General features: G+C 50.6%; 1 protein-coding gene across 3 annotated transcripts in view; it reads right to left on the bottom strand.

The window, feature by feature from the left end:
* The window catches only part of Slc9a8 (solute carrier family 9 member A8), a 96,868-nt gene that overhangs the window by 14,946 nt on the left and 60,374 nt on the right, over positions 1–21,548 (bottom strand). For all 3 annotated transcript variants that reach the window (XM_071608998.1, XM_027946481.2, XM_027946480.2), the window contains 6 exons: positions 21,195–21,296; positions 20,139–20,173; positions 14,897–15,040; positions 9,776–9,914; positions 8,301–8,406; positions 949–1,065 (listed from right to left, as the gene is read on the bottom strand). In XM_071608998.1, coding sequence (XP_071465099.1) covers positions 949–1,065; positions 8,301–8,406; positions 9,776–9,914; positions 14,897–15,040; positions 20,139–20,173; positions 21,195–21,296 — 643 coding nt within the window. The remainder of the gene's footprint in view (positions 1–948; positions 1,066–8,300; positions 8,407–9,775; positions 9,915–14,896; positions 15,041–20,138; positions 20,174–21,194; positions 21,297–21,548) is intronic.

The following is a 21,548-nucleotide window of genomic DNA, read 5'->3' on the forward strand; positions in this document are numbered from 1 at the left end:
AGCAGCCCCTCCCATAGCTTGATTTCCACTCACCCTGCCAGAACTGAATATCACCAACTTGCCAATTTGCTTAAAAGTTGCCAATCTGATTGATAAGTGCCAAATAGAATTTGACGGATGTTTTGTTCTAGGTTCCTGTAATTGTGAGGATGAGGTCAGAATCTTTAGCCTGGGCTTTTGGAGAGGAATACTGTGGAATAAACACCCACCGGCCCTGGGATACAGAGGCCTGGCTGCCGGCGCCAATTCCTGGCAGAAGGCCACCAGGCCTCACCTGGGCCTCCTTGCCTCCGCATAGCCAGCCCTTCCTCCTGGAACTACTGCTTTAGAATGAGACAAGGCCCCTGAAGTGCCAGGGGATACTGGTGATGACAGCTTGGGCACAGTAATTCAGGGCTAGTGTAAAGGGACAGTGTGACTGGCTCCTTCACTCCCGGGATGAGCCAGGGAGGAGGCAAGTGGGAGCTCAAACTGGAACAGCTCTTCACGGTCCAGCCCAGCTCAGCCAGCACGTGACACCCCCAAATGCACCCTTCAGGATGGCCCGTGGGTAAAGGGCTCCCTGGACGAACCTGGGAATGCTGGGACAGTGTCCCTCTCTTAGAAACCCAAGATGCTCATCTGCTGAGAAGCCCCGGCCCACAGCCTGCTCAGCTCTCCCAGGATCTCCCAAACTCTTCTCCTATACAGCTCTGGGCAGCTGATCCTCTTCAGGATCATTTCCAAGGAGAAGTTTTGGACACGTCCCTTCAATACATTGCATGTCCCACTTGTCGGGAGCGAGGCTGGCCCTGGCGGTGCACAGCAGGGCGACAGCACGGGCAAGGAGCCCAGCGTCTGGTGGAGGTTCTGCCTCTGCTGCAGGGAAATCTCCGCCAACTCCCACCACAGGGCAGGAAGCCCATCAGGGCTGGAGGGCCCAGGCGCCAGCCACCAGGGAGGACTCACCGCACAAGAAGGCCACGGTCCGGAGGGTTTGCTGCATGAGGATCTGGGTGACCGGGGAGAGGTTATGGTGCGTGTAGTGCGACATCACGATGCCCGAGAACAGGATGGCCATGATGCCTGGAGAGGGACAGAGGGGTACAGACATGAGCGGCAGAACAGCACCTGCCATGGGGCGCCCAAGTCAGGCGACACACTCCTGCAAACCCCAGAGCCCGGGGCACGAGGGCTTTAGGAAAAAGGAAAATAAAATAATCCCGAGGCCTCCCAGGGCTGCGGGGAGCCGAGCCCTGGCTCTTCGGCACTGGCGCTGGCTGAGCTCCTTCCCTTCCCGCAGCCTGTCTGCTCGACAGTACCCACCCATGAACTGCTAGGGGGCAAGGGAACACGGGCCACGCAAAGTGCCCACTGTCCCGGCCCCACCACGTGTGCACCGTCACGGCCATCCAGGGGTGTGGGGCAGGTGCAGCTCGGGCGGCAGACAGCCTAAGGACAAGGAGAAGGGGCAGCTTCGGGGGCTTTTTAACTACTTCCCCTTAATCTTGAATTCCCCACAGCCATCATGTAAGGAGGAAAATGTGTATTTAAGCAGGTGACGCGTCTCTTCTTCAAAGCTCTCCACGGCCCACGGCCTGTGCTGCTCAGGCTCCGAGTGCCCAGTCTGTCCCCTGCCCTGCACCCCTCCTAGGCACTTGGCTCTGACTCTTCTCAGCTCACCCCTGCCCAGGTAGCAGGAAAGGGGTCTCCATGTAAAGTAAGGATGCTGGCATTTTAAAAAGCCATCAAACAAGGTGCCAAAACACACGAACTGCACGTCATATTTTATAACAAAAGTTTTAACTCAACTTGTGCCCTTCTGGAGAAGCAGAAGTCAGTTAAACTACCTTTCCATTTACACAGGGGTGAAGACGACAGGATTGTGTCGCAGACATTGCAGCTGCTGAGCTGAGTGTACACACAACGCCCTAAAGAAACCTGGCAAGTCCTGCTCCCTGAATGGCCCAGGTGCCTGCTGGCTGCGTGAGAGGAGCTGGGACGCTTTGTCCCCTCATTCTCTAAGGAAACAGCAAATTCCTTGGCTCTTTCACTTCCCTCCAGGAAGAGCCCAGAAACACTTCCCACAAGGCCTGGGCAGATCTCCTCACCGGCCCTGTCGGGACAGGGGCTCTCTGGAGCTCAGCGTCCCTCTGAATCATGGCTCTACTGGACAAAGGGTGAGCACAACAGAAACTTCAGTTCTTCTCAAGTTCACTTTTCCTCTCCCTAAGTTCCTGTTCCGTACTGGGAGGGAGAGCTGAGCCCTCTGATCTTGCAGAAAATGCAGGCACTGAGGCCATCAAAGGATGGGCTGGGGGTGTGGCTCAGTGGTGGAGCTCAGGCTCCGCAGGTGCAAGGCTCTGGGTCCAACCCCGGCACAAGAGCAAATCAACCAGACAAAGGCAACACCATGCGGAAAGGGCAGGGAGGGAGCACTGGGTGGCCTGGACCCCACCTCAGCTGGAAGACTGGGCGCCGGGTGCAGCGCTGGCAGCCCCTCGGCCACTCAGTCCCATGCTCACAGATCCTGGCTCCCAGCTGTGAAAGGGCTCTTTCCACCAGCTGACTTCAAGAGGGACCATCAATCCTCTGGCAAGGTCAGGCCTTTGTGCTTCTTACTTTGATGTAAAAGTCAACCCAGAGGAGCCCGAGCCACGCTGAAGTCACCACACAAGTGACCTCACACCCGATCGTCATTCCACCCACAGAGAGAAGCTGTCATGGCCATAGGAGTGGACATCAAATACCTATTCTAGAAAGCCAGGGCTGCGGGCAGTCGGATCTGACACAGAGTGTGGAAGTTCTCTCGGGACTGACCACTAGGAGAGCCCATATGGGAGCCTGTGAGACTCTTACCCCCAGGACCATCCTGCCCCAGAGTTCTTCAGGGGGACAGGCTCAGCAAAGAAGGGTTTAGCTGGCCTGTTTACTCAACACTCCTTGGGGGCCACACTGAAAATACAAAGAATAAGCTGGCCTCTAATCCCACCAACTCACAAGGCTGAGGTAAGAGGTTCGCAAGTTTGAGGCCAGCTTCAGCAATTTACCGAGGCCTACGCAATTTAGTGAGACTATCTCAAAATAAAGAGTAAAAAGAACCGAGGATGTGGCTCAGTGGTAAGCACCCCGGGATTCAATCCCCAGTAACAACACAAAGAATCAAGAGTCAGCAACGGGGCTGGGGCTGGGGCTCAGTGGTAGAGCGCTCGCCTAGCATGCATGAGGCACTGGGGTCGATCCTCAGCATCACATAAAAATAAAGATACTGTGTCCCCCTAAAACAAACAAACAAACAAAAAAGTCAGCAGGACGGAGGTGGACAGTGGGAGGGTGGTCATAGAAGACACTCGTTTTTCTGGTACTGAGGATTGAACCCAGGGTCACTTAAAAACCGAACCACCACATCCCCAGCCCCCCTCCTTTAATGTTTTGAGACAGGATCGCACTGATTACGTTGGGCCTTGCTAAGTTGCTGAGGTTGGTTTCAAACCTGCAATCCTTCTGCCTCAGCCTCCTGAGTTTCTGAGAATACAGGCCTGCACCATCACGCCCAGCAGACACGGCCTCTTTACCAAGGGCTTGCAGCCTGGAGGGTTGGCGGCCAATCTTCCTGCTTGTGTTTTTAGATGCCGGGAATCTGCTGCTCATGGGTATTTCCCAACTTTTAAAGACAGCAACTGATTCAAATCTTTAAAAATTCCCTGTATGAATAAACAAACCCAGTCTGGGAAGTGAGTCCGGACGATGCTGTGCCTGTGTGCTTGACCTACTGATGTTGGAAACGGGCCACCCACGGGGAAGAGTGCCCCACCCAGGGCAGTGCCAGGTGGGGCATATGTCAAGTTCTGGGCTACAGGAAAGAGCCTGGGCCAGCAGTGGGCTCCAGAGCCCAAGGGACAGCTCAGGTGTCTCCCCATGATCCCTCCCTATGCAAAGGGGTCCCACCACCACCCAGACCACCCCATCCACTGCAGCTGCCACCTGTACAGGCTGGAAAAACACCACAGGGGAACAGGGTGACCTAAGCTCACTCTTAAGTGAGATAAATGCCATGGCTATTTAAAAAAATACTATAAGGAAGAAATCCTGACACATTTACCTCTTTATTTAAACCTTTATTTAATTTATTTATTTTTATGTGGTGCCGAGGCTCCAACCCAGCGCCTTACACGTGCCAGGCGAGTGCTCTACCGCTGAGGCCCAGGCCCACATTTACCTCTTTAAGCAGGCAAAATCAGCTAGGTGCTGTGGCTCACGAGGCTGAGGCAGGAGAATCACAGGTTCAAGGCCAGCCTCAGCAACTTAGCGAGGTCCCAAGCAACTTAGTGAGACCCTGTCTCAAAATGAAAAATAAAAAGGGCTGGAGATGTGGCTCAGTGGTGTCCTTGAGTACAATTCCCAGTACAAAAGAAGAAGAAGAAGAAGAAGGGCAAAATCATTTTAGAAAGTAGGTAGCCGGCAGGCCACGCATAGTAGCACACGCCTGCAATCCCAGGGACTGGGGAGGATGAAGCAGGAGGATGGCAAGTTCAAAGGCAGCCTCAGCTAGTGCCCGAGTTAAATCTCTAGTACCAAAACCAAACTCAGCAGAGACACAATGCTTCTTGGAGTTCCTTTCACGGCAGTGCAAACGGACCAACACTTAGTAAGTGGCTGCACGGTATTCCATAGTGAGAATCTTCACTCTCACAGAGTGATCTGGAGGCTCCATCCAATCTCTCTCTGAAGACCCGGATTACCACAGCCCAAAGGCAAAGTGCAGGAGAGGAGTGCCCTTCCCAGGGCTGACGGTATGTTCCTGGCCTGCGCGGCTGTCCAGCGGCACCTGCAGCAACTCCAGAGGAGTCACTTCCCTCTGATCAGAAAACAGTGCCTCTTGGACAGAAGATACGAAAAACACTCCCTAAATGGATGCATAAAATGTATCTTCCCAACAGGGACTCAGCGCTAATGGCAGGGGGATAATTTTGAGAACCAGAGGTAAAAACAGGTAGGCGGGCCGTGACTCACAGGTAATGTTCAGTAAGCACCAAAGTTCAGAAAAGACAAAGTTGGCAGATGCCGGGAGCAGTTATCCAGGTGAACTGACTCAGGACTGACAACGAAGCCCTGAGGTCACAAGAGGCCCCCAGGGAAAGCAGCCCTTCCCCCTGCTTCCTCCTCCAGGCAATGGACTGCAGAGGGAAAAGGCAGGTCACCCACACCATTAAAAACCTCACCGCGGGTTCTCCCTGTGCCAGGTACTTAACAGCCAGGATGCAGCCAGGTGTGGTGGCTGAACTTAAGAAGAGCTCCCAGCTGAGACTCCAGGAGGGCAACACCACAGAGAGCCCGGCAGGTTCTGGGAGGTTGGAGCTGGGGTAGCTGCACGGAAAAAGCTCTGCGATTCTCCATAAGATCCCTTGAAGCCTTTGCCAGGATGAGATTCCAAGAGGCTGAGGACAGGACCACTGAGAGGTTGGCCCAGCTGGAGCAGTGATGTCGCAGCACATGGGACAAGAGGCCAAGGACTGAGCAGGGCATTGCTTTAGTTAGCACTGCTTCTCCGGAACTGTCCTAACGAAGTTTAAGTTGACCTCAGGCCAGGGGTGATGGCGCATGTGATTCCAGAGACTCAGGAGGCTGAAGTAGAAGGATTCCAAGTTCAAAGCCAGCCCCGGCAACCCTGCCTCAAAATCAAAAGGACTGGGGGTGTAGCCCAGTGTGGGTTCAATCCCCAGCACCACACACACACACAAAAGTCCAGAACCATATAAAAAAAGACAGTAAAATCTTAAACTTGAGTTCATAATGACCAGCCTCCAATAGAAAATTAATAGCAAGCAAAGAATAGGAAACATGACCTAAAACACAAACAAATTGATAGGACAGACCAATAATTGACAAAGATTGAAGGAATAGGTAAAGAAGCACTTTAAAATACCTATTATAAATATGCTCAAGAATACAAAGAAAAAAATGAGCATGATAAAGAGAAAAATGAAAGATATAAAAACGGGGTGGGGTCATGGCTCAGTGGCAGAGCGCTTGCCTGGCATGTGTGAGGCACTGGGTTAAATTCTTAAAAGAAAGGAAAGAAAGAAAGGTATTGTGTCCATCTACCAAAAAAAAAAAAAAACCAAAAAACAGAGAACTTCTGTAGATGAAACAACACAATAGCTAAAATGAGAAATACACTAATAGGATTAACAGATACCCAAATGGCACAAGAAAAGATCAGTGAACTTGAAGACACACTGGTAGAAACTAACTAAAATAAATCACATATGTATATGTGTGTGTATATATAAATAGTATCTCTATATTTAAATATGTGTATGACTAAAAAAAAAAAAAGAGCACACTGTGGGCCAGTAGCACACATGCAGTCATAACTGGAGTCCCAACAGGGGGGCAGAGAGAAGAAAAGAAGAAATAGCTAAAGAAATCACCAGTTCAATGAAGGCTATACACACCTAAACTATCAACCCAAAAATCTCCAGGGGGCTTCCCAGAGGAATCCCCAGAGAACCACACCCAGGCACATCCAAACCCAATGGCCATGCCTCTTCTGGGAGGGATAAGCTCTTTAAAAATTAAAATAAGAGTCATCAAGGAACTGGACTCTGTCACATCCTGGTGGGAATGTGACATGATACAGCACTTTGAAAAACACTTGGCAGGTTTCTAACAAAGCAAAATATATATTTACCATATGACCCACAACCTTCCTCCTGATATTTAACCCAAGATAAATAAAAACATGCATACATGTTCATAGTCCCAAAGGTAGAAAGACCCAAATGTCCTTCAAATGGTGAATGGCCAGCAGACTGTGGTGCCAAGAAGCGTTTAAGTTACTGATGTGCGAGAACACACACGCTTCTCAGGAATAGCACAAGTGAAGGAAATGAGTCCTGAGACCAAAGACACACGAGCTCCTTCACCACCATGTGGAGAAGGCGAAGCTCCAGTGACCAGAAGGTCAGGGCGTGCCAGGCTTGGACAGCCTGAGGGCATACGGGAACCCTGTGGGGAGATGGAACGTTCCACATGTTGACTGTGGTGGCAATGTGACTGCATATGGTTGTCAACGTCCACAGAATGTATACTTGGAATAGGTACGTTTACTACAGGTAAGTCAAACTTGGACCAAGATTTAAAATAAAACAAGAAAGAACAGAAAAGAAAAGCCTCCCTGTGGCAGAGAGCTAGCCAGCCCCACAGCGGGGGCTCCTTCCAGAACAAGGCCTCTGAAGGGCCTGCAGGGTGGGGTCAAGGCAGACCCTCCCTCTCCGCTGTTCAGCTGCCCCTCACACAGGGGAATCGGGAGCCAGGCTCCAGGTGCCAGCACAGCCTCCATCTCTAGGCCAGCGCCCTAAAAACTTGCAGTGGACACAGGCTCACCTCCCGCTGGGAGGAAGGCCTGTCCTGCATGCCTGACGCGGAGGGGGAGGGCTCCAGCAGCACTACCTGTGAGGGGCCACCCCTCCTGCAGCTGGGAGCAGGGTTTCTAGAATCCCATCCCAGAGCCATCTCCGCTGCTGGAAACCACACACCCTCCTCCCCTGGGTGCAGGGAAAGGGCATTTGAAGCTCAGGGCCACCACTTACTGCCTGTGCATCTCTGAGCTGATGACTTAACTTCCTAGAGCCTACTCCACGGGGCTTGTGGAAAATTTAAAAAGTGAACCCAAGCTGGGGCATGGTGGAGCACACCTGTAGTCCTAGCTACCTGGGAAGCTGAGGCAGGATGCTGCCTTCAAAGCCAGTCTGGGGAACACAGTGAGACCTCATCTCAAAAGACAAAACAAAATGGAACCCTGAATACAGGTTCACTGTGTCCAACACACCCCACCGTGATAGCATCACGTCACACTTTCTTGTGCCTCTGAACAGCCCTTGGTATGTGGTTTCACGATGACCTGTTTTGGAGGGACCAGGTTAGAGAAGCATCGGTTGTTGAATCAAGTCAACTACTATGCATCACTACTCTGCCAATTTCAGCTCTGACCTCAGGCAACATATTTCATTTCTCTCAACTTTGGGTTTCTCATCAGTATAACAGGGATCCTCACAGTACCTCCCTCCCACAGCCACCTACCTACAAGGGAGCCTCCTAAGACTGACGGTTAAATGAAAGAAGGTGGGTAAAGACCCCAAATGGCTGCGCCCTGGAGATGGTCAGGCCTGAATCTCTAGGCACCATGAACCCTCTTTAAGCCTTAATCCCTTCTGAGTTGACTCTGCCTCTCACGATGGAGAGTGACCCAAGTGAAAAACTTTTCGACAGAAGGACAATAAGCCATTGCCATAGTATTTCTAGGGTCTGTCACTTACCTGAGAGTGAGATTCCTTCTGCAAGCCCATAAGGCAGATAGGCAAAAATGATCATCATGCCAAACTCCAAGGAAGGCGTTTTCCTCAAGTCAATATGCTTTAGCACGTAAATGGCAATCGTCAAGGAAAACGAACCAGGGGCTCTTGATAGAGAAATCATAGAACTGCAGCTTTCCAAATGCATGAAGTAGACAAAGGAAATGAAAGACTTGAGCATCCCAAGGTTCCAATGGCAAACTAATCATCATGGATGCTTCCTACTCCACGGGGCTTGTGGAAAATTTATTGTTATAAAAAAGGGAAACTAATAAAACACTAAAAAGTACAAATTCCTATGATAAATAGGGGAAAATTCAAATCAATTACTTAAAAAATGCTGACTTAGAGGACTGGAGATGTGGGGTAACAGGACAGTCTGGGCTGCAGACACACAGAGGGACAGGCCACAATGCTAGGCCACCTTCCCACCTCCTAGGAGGACTCAGATGGGACCGTCAATGGGTGCCTGTTTCCAGGGACTCAAGGCCCAGTTGAAGGACTGTGTCCCCGTCCCTGCACACTTCTATACCACAGCCTTGTGTAAGGAGGGAGTCGGTGCCCGCTCACATGCTGCTCACGGGCCTAGACGGAGCTCAGGGACCCATCACTCTGCCTCACTACGCACATGCTCTGCAGAGAAGAAGCTCAGCGTGCAGGAAACGCTGAACAGGAAGGCTCGCTCTCCTGCCCATTCTGTTTATTGGTTCAATATGAAAAGCTGTCAGCCGCCTCGAGAGAGCTTTAGGCTTCTGGACAGAGGAGCCGATGGGAAAATTCAACAGAGTGGCAGGAAAACACTCCAGGCAAGAGTCTTCCGGCCATCTGTGAAACAAACTGCTTATGGAAGAGGGCCAGGTGGCCACGTCCCGGCTGGCGGCTCGGCGCGTGCAGAATGGTCTGGTGCCGGCTCATATTTTAAACATGATGGATTTTCAACGGCAGTTGAGGCGCCTTTGCCTTGACAGGCCTCTTTTCTGCTCTGGCTGGAAAAGCTCACGGTTGTTTAGAAACAAAATCAGTGCAAATAACTTAGACGGAGCTCACTTCCAAAGGCCCTTTCCAATCACGTTCAGCTGGGAAAAGATTCTGTCAATTCCACATTTTGGAAGAAATCCCATTTCCAATATTCTGTATGTGCGAACTGAGACAGCCGACAAGGAAAGTCATCGGAATGCAGTCATTATCCTGACAGCTGAGAACGTCCCCGGTCACACCTGATGACTCCACAGTGCACAGTGTTGTTAAGCTTGGAAAGTGATATCCTAAATTTCATGTTAAATTTTAATTCCTTGAGTCTAGAGTATTTCTCAAACCAAAACTAAACATGGCTTCCTTTAAACAAAATCTGGATTAAACTGGCCCCGAAGGAGCAGGAAGAGCCAGCTCCCAATGGGTGCCACTAGAGGACCCCACCCTGGATCACACCAAAAGGATATTAATGCAGAAATCAAGCCAGTGAGGGTGCCGAGTGCCGCAGAGCCAAAGAACATTTTGAGGAAGTAGCCAAGGGCTTGTAAAAATGTTTGCCACCCACTGACATCTGACGTATTCTTTCTTGTTAAACCTTCAGCTGTGCTAGGAAATAAAGGATAATATAACGAAGTCAAAATGTTATATCAGGCACAGTGGCACATGCCTGCAATCCCTACGATTCAGGAGGCTGAGGCAAGAGGATGATAAATTTGAGGCCAGCCCTGACAACTTAGCAAGACCCTGTCTCAAAAATAAAATCAAAAGGGCTAAAAGGCTGAGGATGTAGCCCAGAGACATAGCGCCCTGGGTTCAATCCTCAGTACCTCAAAGAATAAAAATCAATAAAAAGTTAAAATATTATAGACAATGTTCTTAGAAATTCAGAACTTAAAACTTATTTCTTGCTTATTTCCTTATTCCTTCATTATTACACTGTTCAGCCAGTCAGATGTGTATCTCCGTTCCCCCAGTGTGCCTGGGATGCTGCATTAGTTTCTGGGGACTGGGCGATAAGAGCAGCGTCCAGCCCCCCAGGAGCTCTCCCTAGTCTGAAAGAGAAACCCAAGATGGAAATGAATGGGGGGGGGGCAGGGAGGGCTGCAGAAACACGGCATGGAACTCCCACTAAGGGGGGAGTCAAGGAAGCTTCTAGAACAAACGTGGGCTGGATTTAGATACAGGATAAAGAAGAGATCAGGAAGGACCCTGCGGGGGTGGGGAGGCAGGGAGCCCAAGCGGTGGACGCACTCAAGTGCTTGGATCAGTGCGGCTACAACACAGGAGCAGGATGTGGGGACAGGTGGGGGGCAGTGGCAGGAGACAGGAGAGCAGCAGGCGGTAGTGTTTCACCCTGACGATGGGACAGGTTTTCATACCAGACACCTGCAGTGACCCTGAAACTGAGACCATGGCAAAAAGCCAGGCTGGAATGGAGCCGCCCAGAGAAGAAATGTCAGAGGTGCAGGGCGAGGGGAGGATTGAGGAGACATTAAGGAAGAAGACTTGAAAGAACTCTCCTTTCGCTCTAACAAAGACTAAATAAAATGTCAGAAGCCATAAAATTCAATTGTGGGTTTTGTCCTCAAAGGGAGGACACCATTCCCACGCAGCCATTCTATTCATTACACATCCTCCTCCACCCAGTCCCAGGACTCTCAGGACTCCACACACCTCTCTCCTCCCCGCCTCCTCCCTCCCAGAGTCACTCCTCCCCAGTTTCTATAGACATCCTCCTCTTCCTGCAGGCCAGCTGGGGCTGAGTTCCGCAGCCTGAGCAATGCACGCAAGCAGGCCAGCAGCCAGCTCCAAACTCCTCGGTGGTGTCCTGACACTTCCAGGAGGAAGCCCCGTCTTCCAGGTATGACCTAGCTCCCTCACCTACCTGAACTCATCTCCCATTCAGGTGGGCCACACTGTCACTGGTACCTCCCTGGAGGTCACCTTTCATCTTCCCTGGCCCCAAGTGAAATCCTCCAATGGACCCTAAGCACCCAGTGTCAGTGCCACTCCCCCAGGATACCTACACTGACCCCGTAACACAAGCCAGCCCAGATACTGGCCTTCGTGGTGCCTGACTGCTTCACACCATGTGAAAACTGCAGGGAATCATTTCCATGAAGACCAAGCCTCTGTCCACCTGGATCACTGCCACCCGTCCCAGGTCTATCTAAAGCACAATCCAGCACATGAAAGACATTCAGCACATTTTTGTTGAATCAGTAAATAAAATCAAGAATCTCTAGCAGCACCACACAGCTTCATCGATCAGCATTTCATTTGAAAGTAGAAAAATCTCTGTCAACAGGGCAGCTTGGTCAAGTCACCCAGGAAACCTTTGTGGAGACTCAGCACAGAATAACATAACAAGGATTCTGAAACGCCTTGCAAAAAAGAAACCTAACTTTCTTCACACCAGTTTTCCACTTTCCTGAATGTTTGATCTCCCCCACCTCCTGTTTTTTCCAAAAGGTTACTAGCTCACGAATGTGAGGCCAATGAGGGCTCTCCCTAGAAAAGTGGTTTGGAAGGTCAAGGTCATCTGCAGTTCCCCACAGGGACCTGGGGATCACATACTTGACCCCAGGCCTGCAGCCCCACCCTTCTCCACTGCCTGCCAGAACACAGGTGTCTCTGGCTATTTTCTTTTTATACAGAGGAGGTGAAGACCCAAAGACCAACTAGGATTTAGAGCGGACCCAGGGCTGGCCAGCAGGCTCTGAATGCCAGAAAAATGAAAGCAGGATCTGGGTTCTTCCTGGCTTAGCAATTTTTTCTTCTTTCTTTCTTTTTTCAGTACTGGGGGTTGAATCCAGGGCCTCGAGCATGGCTAGGAGAGTGCTCTGCCACTTAGCCACATCCCTACCCTTTGCAGAAACTTTATTTTGAAACAGGGTCTTGCTAAGTTGCTGAGGCTAGCTTCCGACTTCAATCCTCCTGCCTCGGCCTTCCAAGGCAATGGGACTATGGGGTGTGCCACTGCCCTGCTGGGTTTTAATTTTTGTATATAAGGTGGAGGCTACCACGTCTGACCCTCTTGTTCACTTCTCTAGGGTGGCTTTCACCCAGCATGCATCAAAGTCATCAAGTCCAACTTGTTTCTGAGCAGCATCTGGCACCAGAGGCAGAGGACTGACAATCAGCCGTTAGCATATCTGTAGTCAAGGAGGCTGACTTCTGAGGGGCAGGGTCGCCCCAGTGTTACCAATGGCAGAGGGAAGGAAGTCTGGGAACTGGATGCATGCAGTCCAGAGATCCCACTGTGGAAACAGTCACCACAGGCGATCTTGGCCTCAGAGGCACTTCCACTAAGAAAGAACCTTTGTCTATATACAATGACGTCATCAGCTCTTGTTTTTCAAAATATCTCCTAATCTCTGGCCTTTTTGCAGCAGAGACCTGGAAAAGCTCAGAAAAGGTCGTGACAGATCTTTTCTCTTTAAATAAATGAGAGATGAGACAATTCAGTTTAGCTCCTAATGTATAAAAATAACTCATGATGTTAACTCCAAATCAGGCAAAATTCCTTATCACAAATTTTCAATATGTTACCAGGATATGAGATAAAAGTAAAAACCAGAGAGCTAAGCGGCTTTCAGAATAGACCTTAGATAAGAAGAACACACTGTGCCAGGCACGGTGGCATATGCCTGTGATCCCAGAAGTTGAAAGGATGAGGCAGGAGGACCATAAGTTCAAGGCCAGCCTCAGCAACTTAGCAAGGCCCTAAGCAACTTAAGACCTTGTCTCAAAATAATAATAATTTTAAAAAGGGCTGGGGATGTGGCTCAGTGGTTTAGTAACTGTGGGTTTAATCCCTGGTAACCCTCCACCAAAAAAAAAAAAAAAACCCTCATTGCCACCAGATTTGTTTTTGTTTTTGATTCTGGGGATGGAACCTAGAACCACACATATGCCAGGCAAGTGCTCTACCACTGAGTTACACCCCCTCCCTTTTAATTTTGAGACAGGGTCTCACTAAGTTGCCCAGGTTGGCCTGGAACTTGTGATCCTCCTGCCTTGACTTCTCAAGTAGCCAGAATTATAGGCAACTTCTAGTACAGGCACCCAGTGCCATAGATTTTTTTGAAAGGTCTTACGGCATGCTATATGATAATTTCCTAATAAAACTATATAAGTTTTTGCTAAAATAAATGGAAAAAAAAAAAGGTATAGGAGCTGGTCCAGAGTCTTACAGCTGAGGGCATCGACAGGACTTGAACCCAGGTCAGCTTGACTTCAAAACCTGGGTTGGGGCTGGATGTACGGCTCAGTGGTAGAGCACTGGCTTAGCATGTGTGAAACCCCCCAGTTCTGTCCCCAGCAACAAAGGGAAGAAAATGGGCTCTCTCTACTACAGAATACCATATTATTCCAACATATGAATTCTGACATCTTATGATTCATCTTTAATTTCTCAGATCCTATCAACCAGGGCAGTAATACCAGTGAATGTTTGAAAACGATCTGTAGTTTTCAAAGTAGTTTTACACCACAGCACCTGCAGGTGGGATGCCTGTGGCTATGAAAACGAGGGCCTTGTGCAACAGCTGGGAAGCAGGAGAGGAGGGCCTCTTGATCACCTTTTTTTTTTTTTGCTCCCAGGATGGAACCCAAGGCCTCAGGCATGCAAAGCCAGCACTCTGCCATTGAGCCTGCACCCTGGTCCTGTCTGTTGCTTCTGTCTCCAACAATGCTTCCCACGGCCTGGAGAACACACAAAAAGCCAAGAGGGGCCAGCACAGCGACACACCTATCACCCCAGCTACTCAGGTCGAGACAGGAGGACTGCAAGTTCAAGGCCAGCCTGGGCAACTTGGCAAGACGTTGTCTCAAAATAAAGTTTTTAAAAAGAGCTGGGGCGATGGTTGACCGAGAGAGTGCTTGCCTAGTAACGTGAGACCCTGGGTTCATTCCCCCGAACCCCTCCTGCCCCGCCTACAAAAAATAATAATAGTTTTGAAACCAACTGAATCAGAGACTGAGGTGGGACCTGAAAATGTCACATTGAATAAGCACCCTCAGTGATGCTAACAAGTTGAGCCCAGAAACCACCACTAACAGTTCAGAAGACTGGATTCTCCTAGTCACTCCTGGTCCTGATATATTCCTATGGCACAGAATGGCTTGTCAGTGCACAAAGATAGAGAACCACAGCAGGTGAGCCAACTACCCAGAGAACAAGCCACTGTACAGGTAGCTGCGTGGAAATGTCTGAAACTTTTTTTTTTTTTTTTTCTTTTTTTGGTACTGGAGATTTAACCCAGAGGCACCTAAACATGGAGCCACATGCCCAGTCCTTTTTTTTTTTTTTTATTCTGAAACAAGGTCTCACTAAGTTGCTTAGGGTCTCACTAAATGGCTGAGGCTGGCCTTGAACTTGCAATCCCCCTGTCTCAGCTTGCCAAGCTGCTGGGAAAACAGGCATGTGCCACTGCACCTGGCTGAAACATTTTTTTTGATGCTGGGGATGAACCCAGGCCCTGGAGAATGCTAGGTCAAGTGAGTGCTCTACCACTGAGCCATGCCCCAGTCCTCTTCTGACAATTTGTTCCTGGGACTGTTGGTTCTATGACACCCACACTTACTTGGTCAAGACAATGGAGACGGCATCATTGAGAATACTTTCTCCAAACACCAGCATGTTGAGCACGGGGTCCACATGCAGAGCATTGAAAATAGCAATAGTGGCCACGGGGTCAACAGCAGATATTAGGGAGCCAAATGCGAAACTGGAAGAAGAGAGAAGGAAATCTTGAACACGATGTGCTTGGTCCACACAGCAAAGCGTCGCAGTCAGTGCCTGTTTCACACAACGTGAGGTGCACCAGCTAGAGTACTGACAGGAGCTGGTGTTGGCCCACTATATCTGCTGACTGGCCTTGCAGGTGGAGCAAGTCAGACCCATTCCAGAAGGAGCTGCTAGAAATGGTCTGGTGTCCCCAGCAGCACTGTGACTTTATTTTGCCCAATGCTGGATGGAAGACTTTTGCCTACATACATCACACACCAACCAGCCCTCCCAGTCAGAGCAGTTGAAGCCCAGTGGTTCACAACCTGCTGGGCCTGACCTCTGCCCCATGCAACTAGGTGGTCTTAGTGCCACCCTGTGACCAATGCCAGTCTCCAGATGGCAATATCTAAGAAAGTGCCAAGCTGGGCATGGTGGCACATGCCTGTAATTCTAGAGGCTCGGGAAGCCAAGGCAGGAGGACTGCGAGTTCAAGGCCAGCCTCATCAACCTAGCGAGGCCCTAAGCAACTCAGTGAGACGTCTCTAAATAAAATATAAAAAGAACTGGGATGTGGCTCAGTGGTTCAGTGCACCTGGGTTCAATCCATAGTACAAAAACAAAGAAAAAGCCAGGGCAACTCCAGGGGGTGGCTTGGGTGGCAGACACCAACGCCGTGCTGGCTCCCAACCAGGCCCTTAGGACTCACGGACAGTGCCCAGGATGACGGAATTGCCTCTACCAAGTCACCACTTGAATTGTTCCAGCCACTGAGGATTATCACAACAGCAAGCTACCTGTGGCACACACTGGGTCCCAGCCCTGTCCCAGGCACTCTGCACACAGTTCCTCAGCAATCCACGCAGAGGGTGTGGAGACAGCCCGGCTGCTGCCTGGCTACAAAGGCCCGACGGTAGACGGGGTGAGGGGCTCATCCAGTCAGTCAGCTAACGAGGGGCAGGATCAGACTCGAACACAGACTAACTATCTCCGTCCTGCTCCACCCACCTGGGTGGCTATGGCACTAGCCAGAGACTCAGCCAAATTTAGAAAATGGCAAAGTGTGACACAGGAAGTAAATGGGATGATGTGAGAACCAGTAGCCTGGCAGAGAGAGGTGTGTGAGAGCCCATCTGATTGAGGGGTCAGGAAAGGCCTGACCCCGTGTGTGCAAGCACCTACATGACAAGAAGCAGCGGGCAGGCCAAGGTGATGGGGGCAGAGGTACATCAAGTATCCCCAAGGTGGGAGCAAGCCTGGCAGGTGGAAAGCAGAGGAAGGTGTTCATGGCAGGGTGGGTGGCCAGGGCAGGAGACCTAGAAGTTTGTGAGGGAGGTGGCCCAGGTCCCCTGGGGTCCTGTGGGCCCTAGGGAGTCGGGATGATTTACTGATGGCCCTCCTTGGCTCCTCCTGGGTATGTGCACTGGCCTACAGTGCTTCAGTCCCCTCCCTGCTGCGACAGCTTCTCTCGACAAAACAGAAAGCCTGGGGGGTCTGGCCCTGCAGCAGAGTCGCAAGCCAGACTGTCACCAAGCTTGCAATCTGGGAGAGAAAGGAGCGACACTCAGCTTGGGGCAGAGAGTGCACTTCATGGACTCTGCCATCACCAAGACTGCCCACGGGGGTCCCACCTGGCTGCCCTGCTCATCACTCTCCCCTCAGTCACTCTCTCTCTGGCCCTAGGGTTTCCACGGCAGCGCCCTATGGAGTGTGAATCCAGGCAGGAGAGCCTGCAGCACACGCTGAGGACAGACCCCGGAGAGCAATCCCTGCTCAGGCTCAGCTCTGACTCCACCCGACCTGCGTGTAGGCTGCCTGTCACCTTTGCTGTCACCAGAATCCATGAAAGGCACAGCCCTAACACCTGTGGAAGGAAGGCAGGCAGGGCACGGAGGGGCGTGAAGAAAGGCGACTCCCAACCACCTGCAAGTGGGAGGCCCAGACTGCAGCCCTGCACAGCAGCCCAGCCTGGCCTTCGCTCTCACCTGGCCCTAGCAACAGGGCAGGGAGCATGGGTGCCAGCTGGGGGCTGGGTGGGGCTGTGTGCTGCACCCACGTGCTGGCTTGGCTGGCCCTCTTGCCACTCCTGAGCAGAGCACGTGGGTGCACAACTCAGCATCCACACCTGTCTTGGTGACAGCCACACCTCCTACTCCCCACTCCTGTCGCCACGCGGCTCTAGATGTGTCACGAGGCCCAAGCTTGGACAATGAGAATATCACTGGAGGTCTGCGGTGCAGCCTTTTTGGCAGGGATGCTGACAAGAGGTGACGTGAGCCTGGAGCCATTGGTACTGCCACCCAGGGCGAGCTCACCAAGGAGCAGGCCAACCTGAGGGGGTCTGGGCTAAGGTGCAGTGACAGACAGGCAAGACTCCCACATGGTAGTCCCCATAGGGTGTTATGCTAGATGCCATCACCTTGGGGACACTTCGGTCCTGTAAACTTCTTCCTCAACAAACTTCTTCATCTTTTTTTTCTTTTACCTAAACCAGTTTGCACTAGCTTGAGCTGCACAGTAGCTCTGACATCCTGAGGATCCACAGGGGCACTGGTGAGGGACAGCAACAGGCCCCAGTCTTCAAGGGCCAGGAGCTACAAGTTCAACTTAAAAAAAAATGGGTCTTCTTTATTTTAATCACCTCAAAAGTTAGCAACATCAACAAAATGCAAAGAAAACTGTGGGAGGCCATCCTCGCACGTGATCCGAGTCACCTCCCCGGCTGGGCGAGAGGCGCTTAGACACATCCTTGTGTCCAGAGCTTTCCCCACCCTTCTCGGGTCCAAGGGCTTGTCTGTGTGGAGGCGTGCCTGGCCACAGCCCCTGAAGACCCAATTGTCTCACCGGACCTTGGGACACTGCCTGCCTTAATCTTCATTGGATGGGATTTTCCCCAGAATTTTTTGTTCCCCAATAAAAGTCCACTCCCTGGCGTGTTCTCTCTCTCGCTGGCCTCTTCAGTAAACCTCGCTATCATAATAGGCAGCTGGAGGCTGGGGGTACGGGAGGGAAGCCGTCCTGAGCTGGTTTAAAGGTAATTAGAGTCTGTCTCTTTAATTCAAACTCCCTTTGGATTTCCCACGAAGTCGAACCTTCACCTGAAAAGTTGAAAAAAGCCGGTGCTGGCCCAGGCTAAAGAAAACAGCCTCAGGTGGTGAAAAACCCGGAATTTTATTTAGGGTGCACTCTCTGTCCAGCAGAAACATCATTAAACCACCACCTGTGCCACGGGGTCATCTTTGTGTTTTCCGCCCTGCACAGGCTGCATCAGGTGACCTGTGGGTCTCATTGTGGCCTACATGTGCTTTTGGGAAAATGGCATTGCTGTCAACAACATCAACAACAAAAGCCTGGACCATTCCAGTCAGGTGCGGTGGCGCACACCTGCCATCCCAGCACCTTGGGAAGGTAAAGGAGGTAAAGCCAGCCTCAGCAACTCAGCGAGGCCCTGAACAACTTAGTGAGACCCTGTCCCAAAATAAAAAATAAAAACCGCTGGGGATGTGGCCCAGTGGTAAAGTCCTCAGGTTCAACTCACAGTACCCAAAATAAAGACAAAAACTGGACCATTCCCTATAAACATCTAGAAACTACAAATCTAGCCAGTTTTTAAAATAATTTTAACCAGTGTTGTGCACTGGAGAGCGTTTGCTTCGTGTACATGAGGCCCTGGGTTCAATCCCAGCACCAAAACAAAAACTTCAAACATCTAGTCATTGTGGGCCACATGTCCACTGGCCCACATTATGTGGAGGAGCTGAGAAGCACTGCAGCCCTCAGACACGTGTCTCCAGTGGCCACCGTTCCACCTCCACCACACCTGACACCCGCCCTCTGCCCGGGGCGCGGTGGGTCTGCTCCTACCGTTTGGCTGTAGGCAACTCTCTCCCCTCCCCGACCCCAACACCCCAACCACGGCTTCAATTCAATTTCACAAAAGTGAATCCAGCAGCATCGTCTCTAGCCAGTTGCCCCCAAATCTGGTCGAAGGTCTGAATGTTGGACACCTGCCCTCATGTCAGTGGGGTGCGGGGCATTTCTTTTCACTTGTGCAATCAGGGACCAAATGGGCTTTACTCTGCCTCCTAAGGAACAGGAGTGTGACTCCGGCTACTTCTTCACATATCAATACTTTCCTACAACAAGAGCTCCAATACTCATGTCTCAGGAAGGTGCGGGAGGCAGGGGGGACAGTGGAGGTGGAAAGGGGATGGGACCCGTCATCAGAGGCACATTTCTCATGAAAAGGGTTCTGAATTTTAGTCCTAAGGTACTAGGTTGCTGCTACAGTCTGGAAGCTCTGGCCGCTCGTATTAAGGACCTGGGACTGAGTCCTTGAGCCATCCCCAGCAAGCCACAAGGCCAGACCAGGAACCAAGGTGCAGGGGGACACACCCCCAGCTGCACTGAGCGTGGAGCTTTGCTAGTCTGACCTCCTGAGATCCAGCTGCCGGGGCTCGCTCTTCTTTTTCTTTAAGATGGGGTCTGTGCCCTCACACTCGCATGCCCGGCTCAGCCATCTGAGTGACCGGTACTATAGGCATGTGCCACCAGACCCGGGCTGCTGCTTGCTAAGTGACTGAGATGATTTCTGGATAGACTCCTAGGTAGCAGCTCACTGGGTAGTGTTCCCGGGGGCAGCTGCAGAGTGACATGGACCCATGACAGGCCTACCTCAACCACCCCTCCATACCTAATCTATCAAGAAGGCAGCCTTTCATCATGACTACTGAAAAGACAGTGATTTGTTGAAAATAATTCTTAATAATGATAAAAGGACAGCGGGGTAGCATGTGGGTGGGGTAGGGTGGAGGGATGGGTGGGCAGTGAACCGACCAGAGCTGGGCACTCAGAGCGGAGGCTAGATGAATGTTTCCACCAGCAGTGCTCTGACTAGACACCTTCAAAAGGGATCTTCACTATTAATTTTGATTCACCTCAGAGACACAAATTAATTCAGAATAGATTCTGAAGCAGAGACCATCAGCAAGTGGGGAGGGAGAGAGGAAAGAGAAAAGTACCACACCCAGGAAGCAATGTGCAGAAAATTCCCCGGGCCTGAGCAGCAGTCACATGGAGCTACAGTGTGAAGGATTTACCTGTCTGTCATGTTGAGTTTAGAGATGACGTCAGCCTGTAAAATAAAACACACAAACACACAGACACAAAAAACCCCTGGAGAACAGCCAAGAAGATTAAAATGTCCATTAGTGCTTTATTACCAACTAATAAGGACATTCATCTTCAGTCCCCAAACCAATTGAAAAATAAAGAAAATTAAGTTTCAGATACAGTGTGCATCAATCAGACCATAGAAGTATGGACACAGGGTACATTTTCCAAGCCCAATTAACTGCATGCAGTTTTCTTCTCTATAGTTTATTCCTCTTTGATACTAGAAGCTGAGCAATGAAGAAAGTGGCAAGGCAGACAGATTTATTCTGGTGCCCTTGAGGCAGCACTAAAGGTGAGGATCAGGTGGAAGGGGCTTTGGCTATCAAGAGAAGAAAACCCCACCACACCAAGCACAACCTGCCAGCAACCCAGTGCCTGAACCTCAACTTAAGTTCTCAGCACCAGGGCAGGCAAACCTGACAATAAAGAAACAGAACTGGGGGCGTGCATGGATGCACACGGTGTCAACCTACAGGAACCTGGTCTCAATTAATGCAAATTAACCAAAGTACAGAACACCCAACCGATGCCACTGTGAAGTGGCTCAGAATGGTGGAAAATCCAGAGCACATAATTCTACAGGTGGACTGTTTAGAATTGAGCGAACAGATTCAGAATCATATTTGACTTAAAATGTAAATTTTTATTAAAAAACAACATTCAACACCAATTCTACCTATCAGACAACATAACTGATAACTGTTAGCAAATGAAAATCATGATGGTATATACTCTGCTTCATTTTTAGATGTTTAAGACAACATTAGTTTGCAAATAAGATCAATACTTGAGAGATAATAGGAGAGATTCACTCAAGTCCAGCTTCTTGGGGGACCCTTGGAAATGTCCCCACGCTTCTGCCACATCTCCTGTGAGTTGGGATCTCCTCTAAAAATTGCAATCCCTGCCCAGGAGGTGCCCACCCTGCCTCCCACACAAGCTCCTGAATCTTCAAAGGCTTTCAAAGATGTTTTTCTTACCTGACCCAGAAAATAGATTCCTCCACCTACTACAAAAGCAGAGATCGCTGTACCAAAAACAGCAAACAGAGTGATGGAACCAATATTCTGAAAGAAGTTACCCTGTGTGAAAGAGCAGAGAGCAGAGAAACGGTCAGAGGGCTGGCCTGCCGGGGAGGGTGGCCCTCTCTGGAGCTCCACTCTCAGGGAACCATCACCTGCCCTGTATGGCAGGCTGGGAACCAGAGTCCTCCATACCCACGTCGACATCCCCATGCCGTTCATGTCTCCCTGTGCCCCCCTCCTTGAATCACCTCTCACCCAGACCCCAGCTTCTTACAGCCCTCGCCAGCACTCTCTGAGCACTTCCAGAAC

Source organism: Marmota flaviventris, chromosome 2 (genome assembly GCF_047511675.1).
Source record: "Marmota flaviventris isolate mMarFla1 chromosome 2, mMarFla1.hap1, whole genome shotgun sequence".
Taxonomy (NCBI): domain Eukaryota; kingdom Metazoa; phylum Chordata; class Mammalia; order Rodentia; family Sciuridae; genus Marmota; species Marmota flaviventris.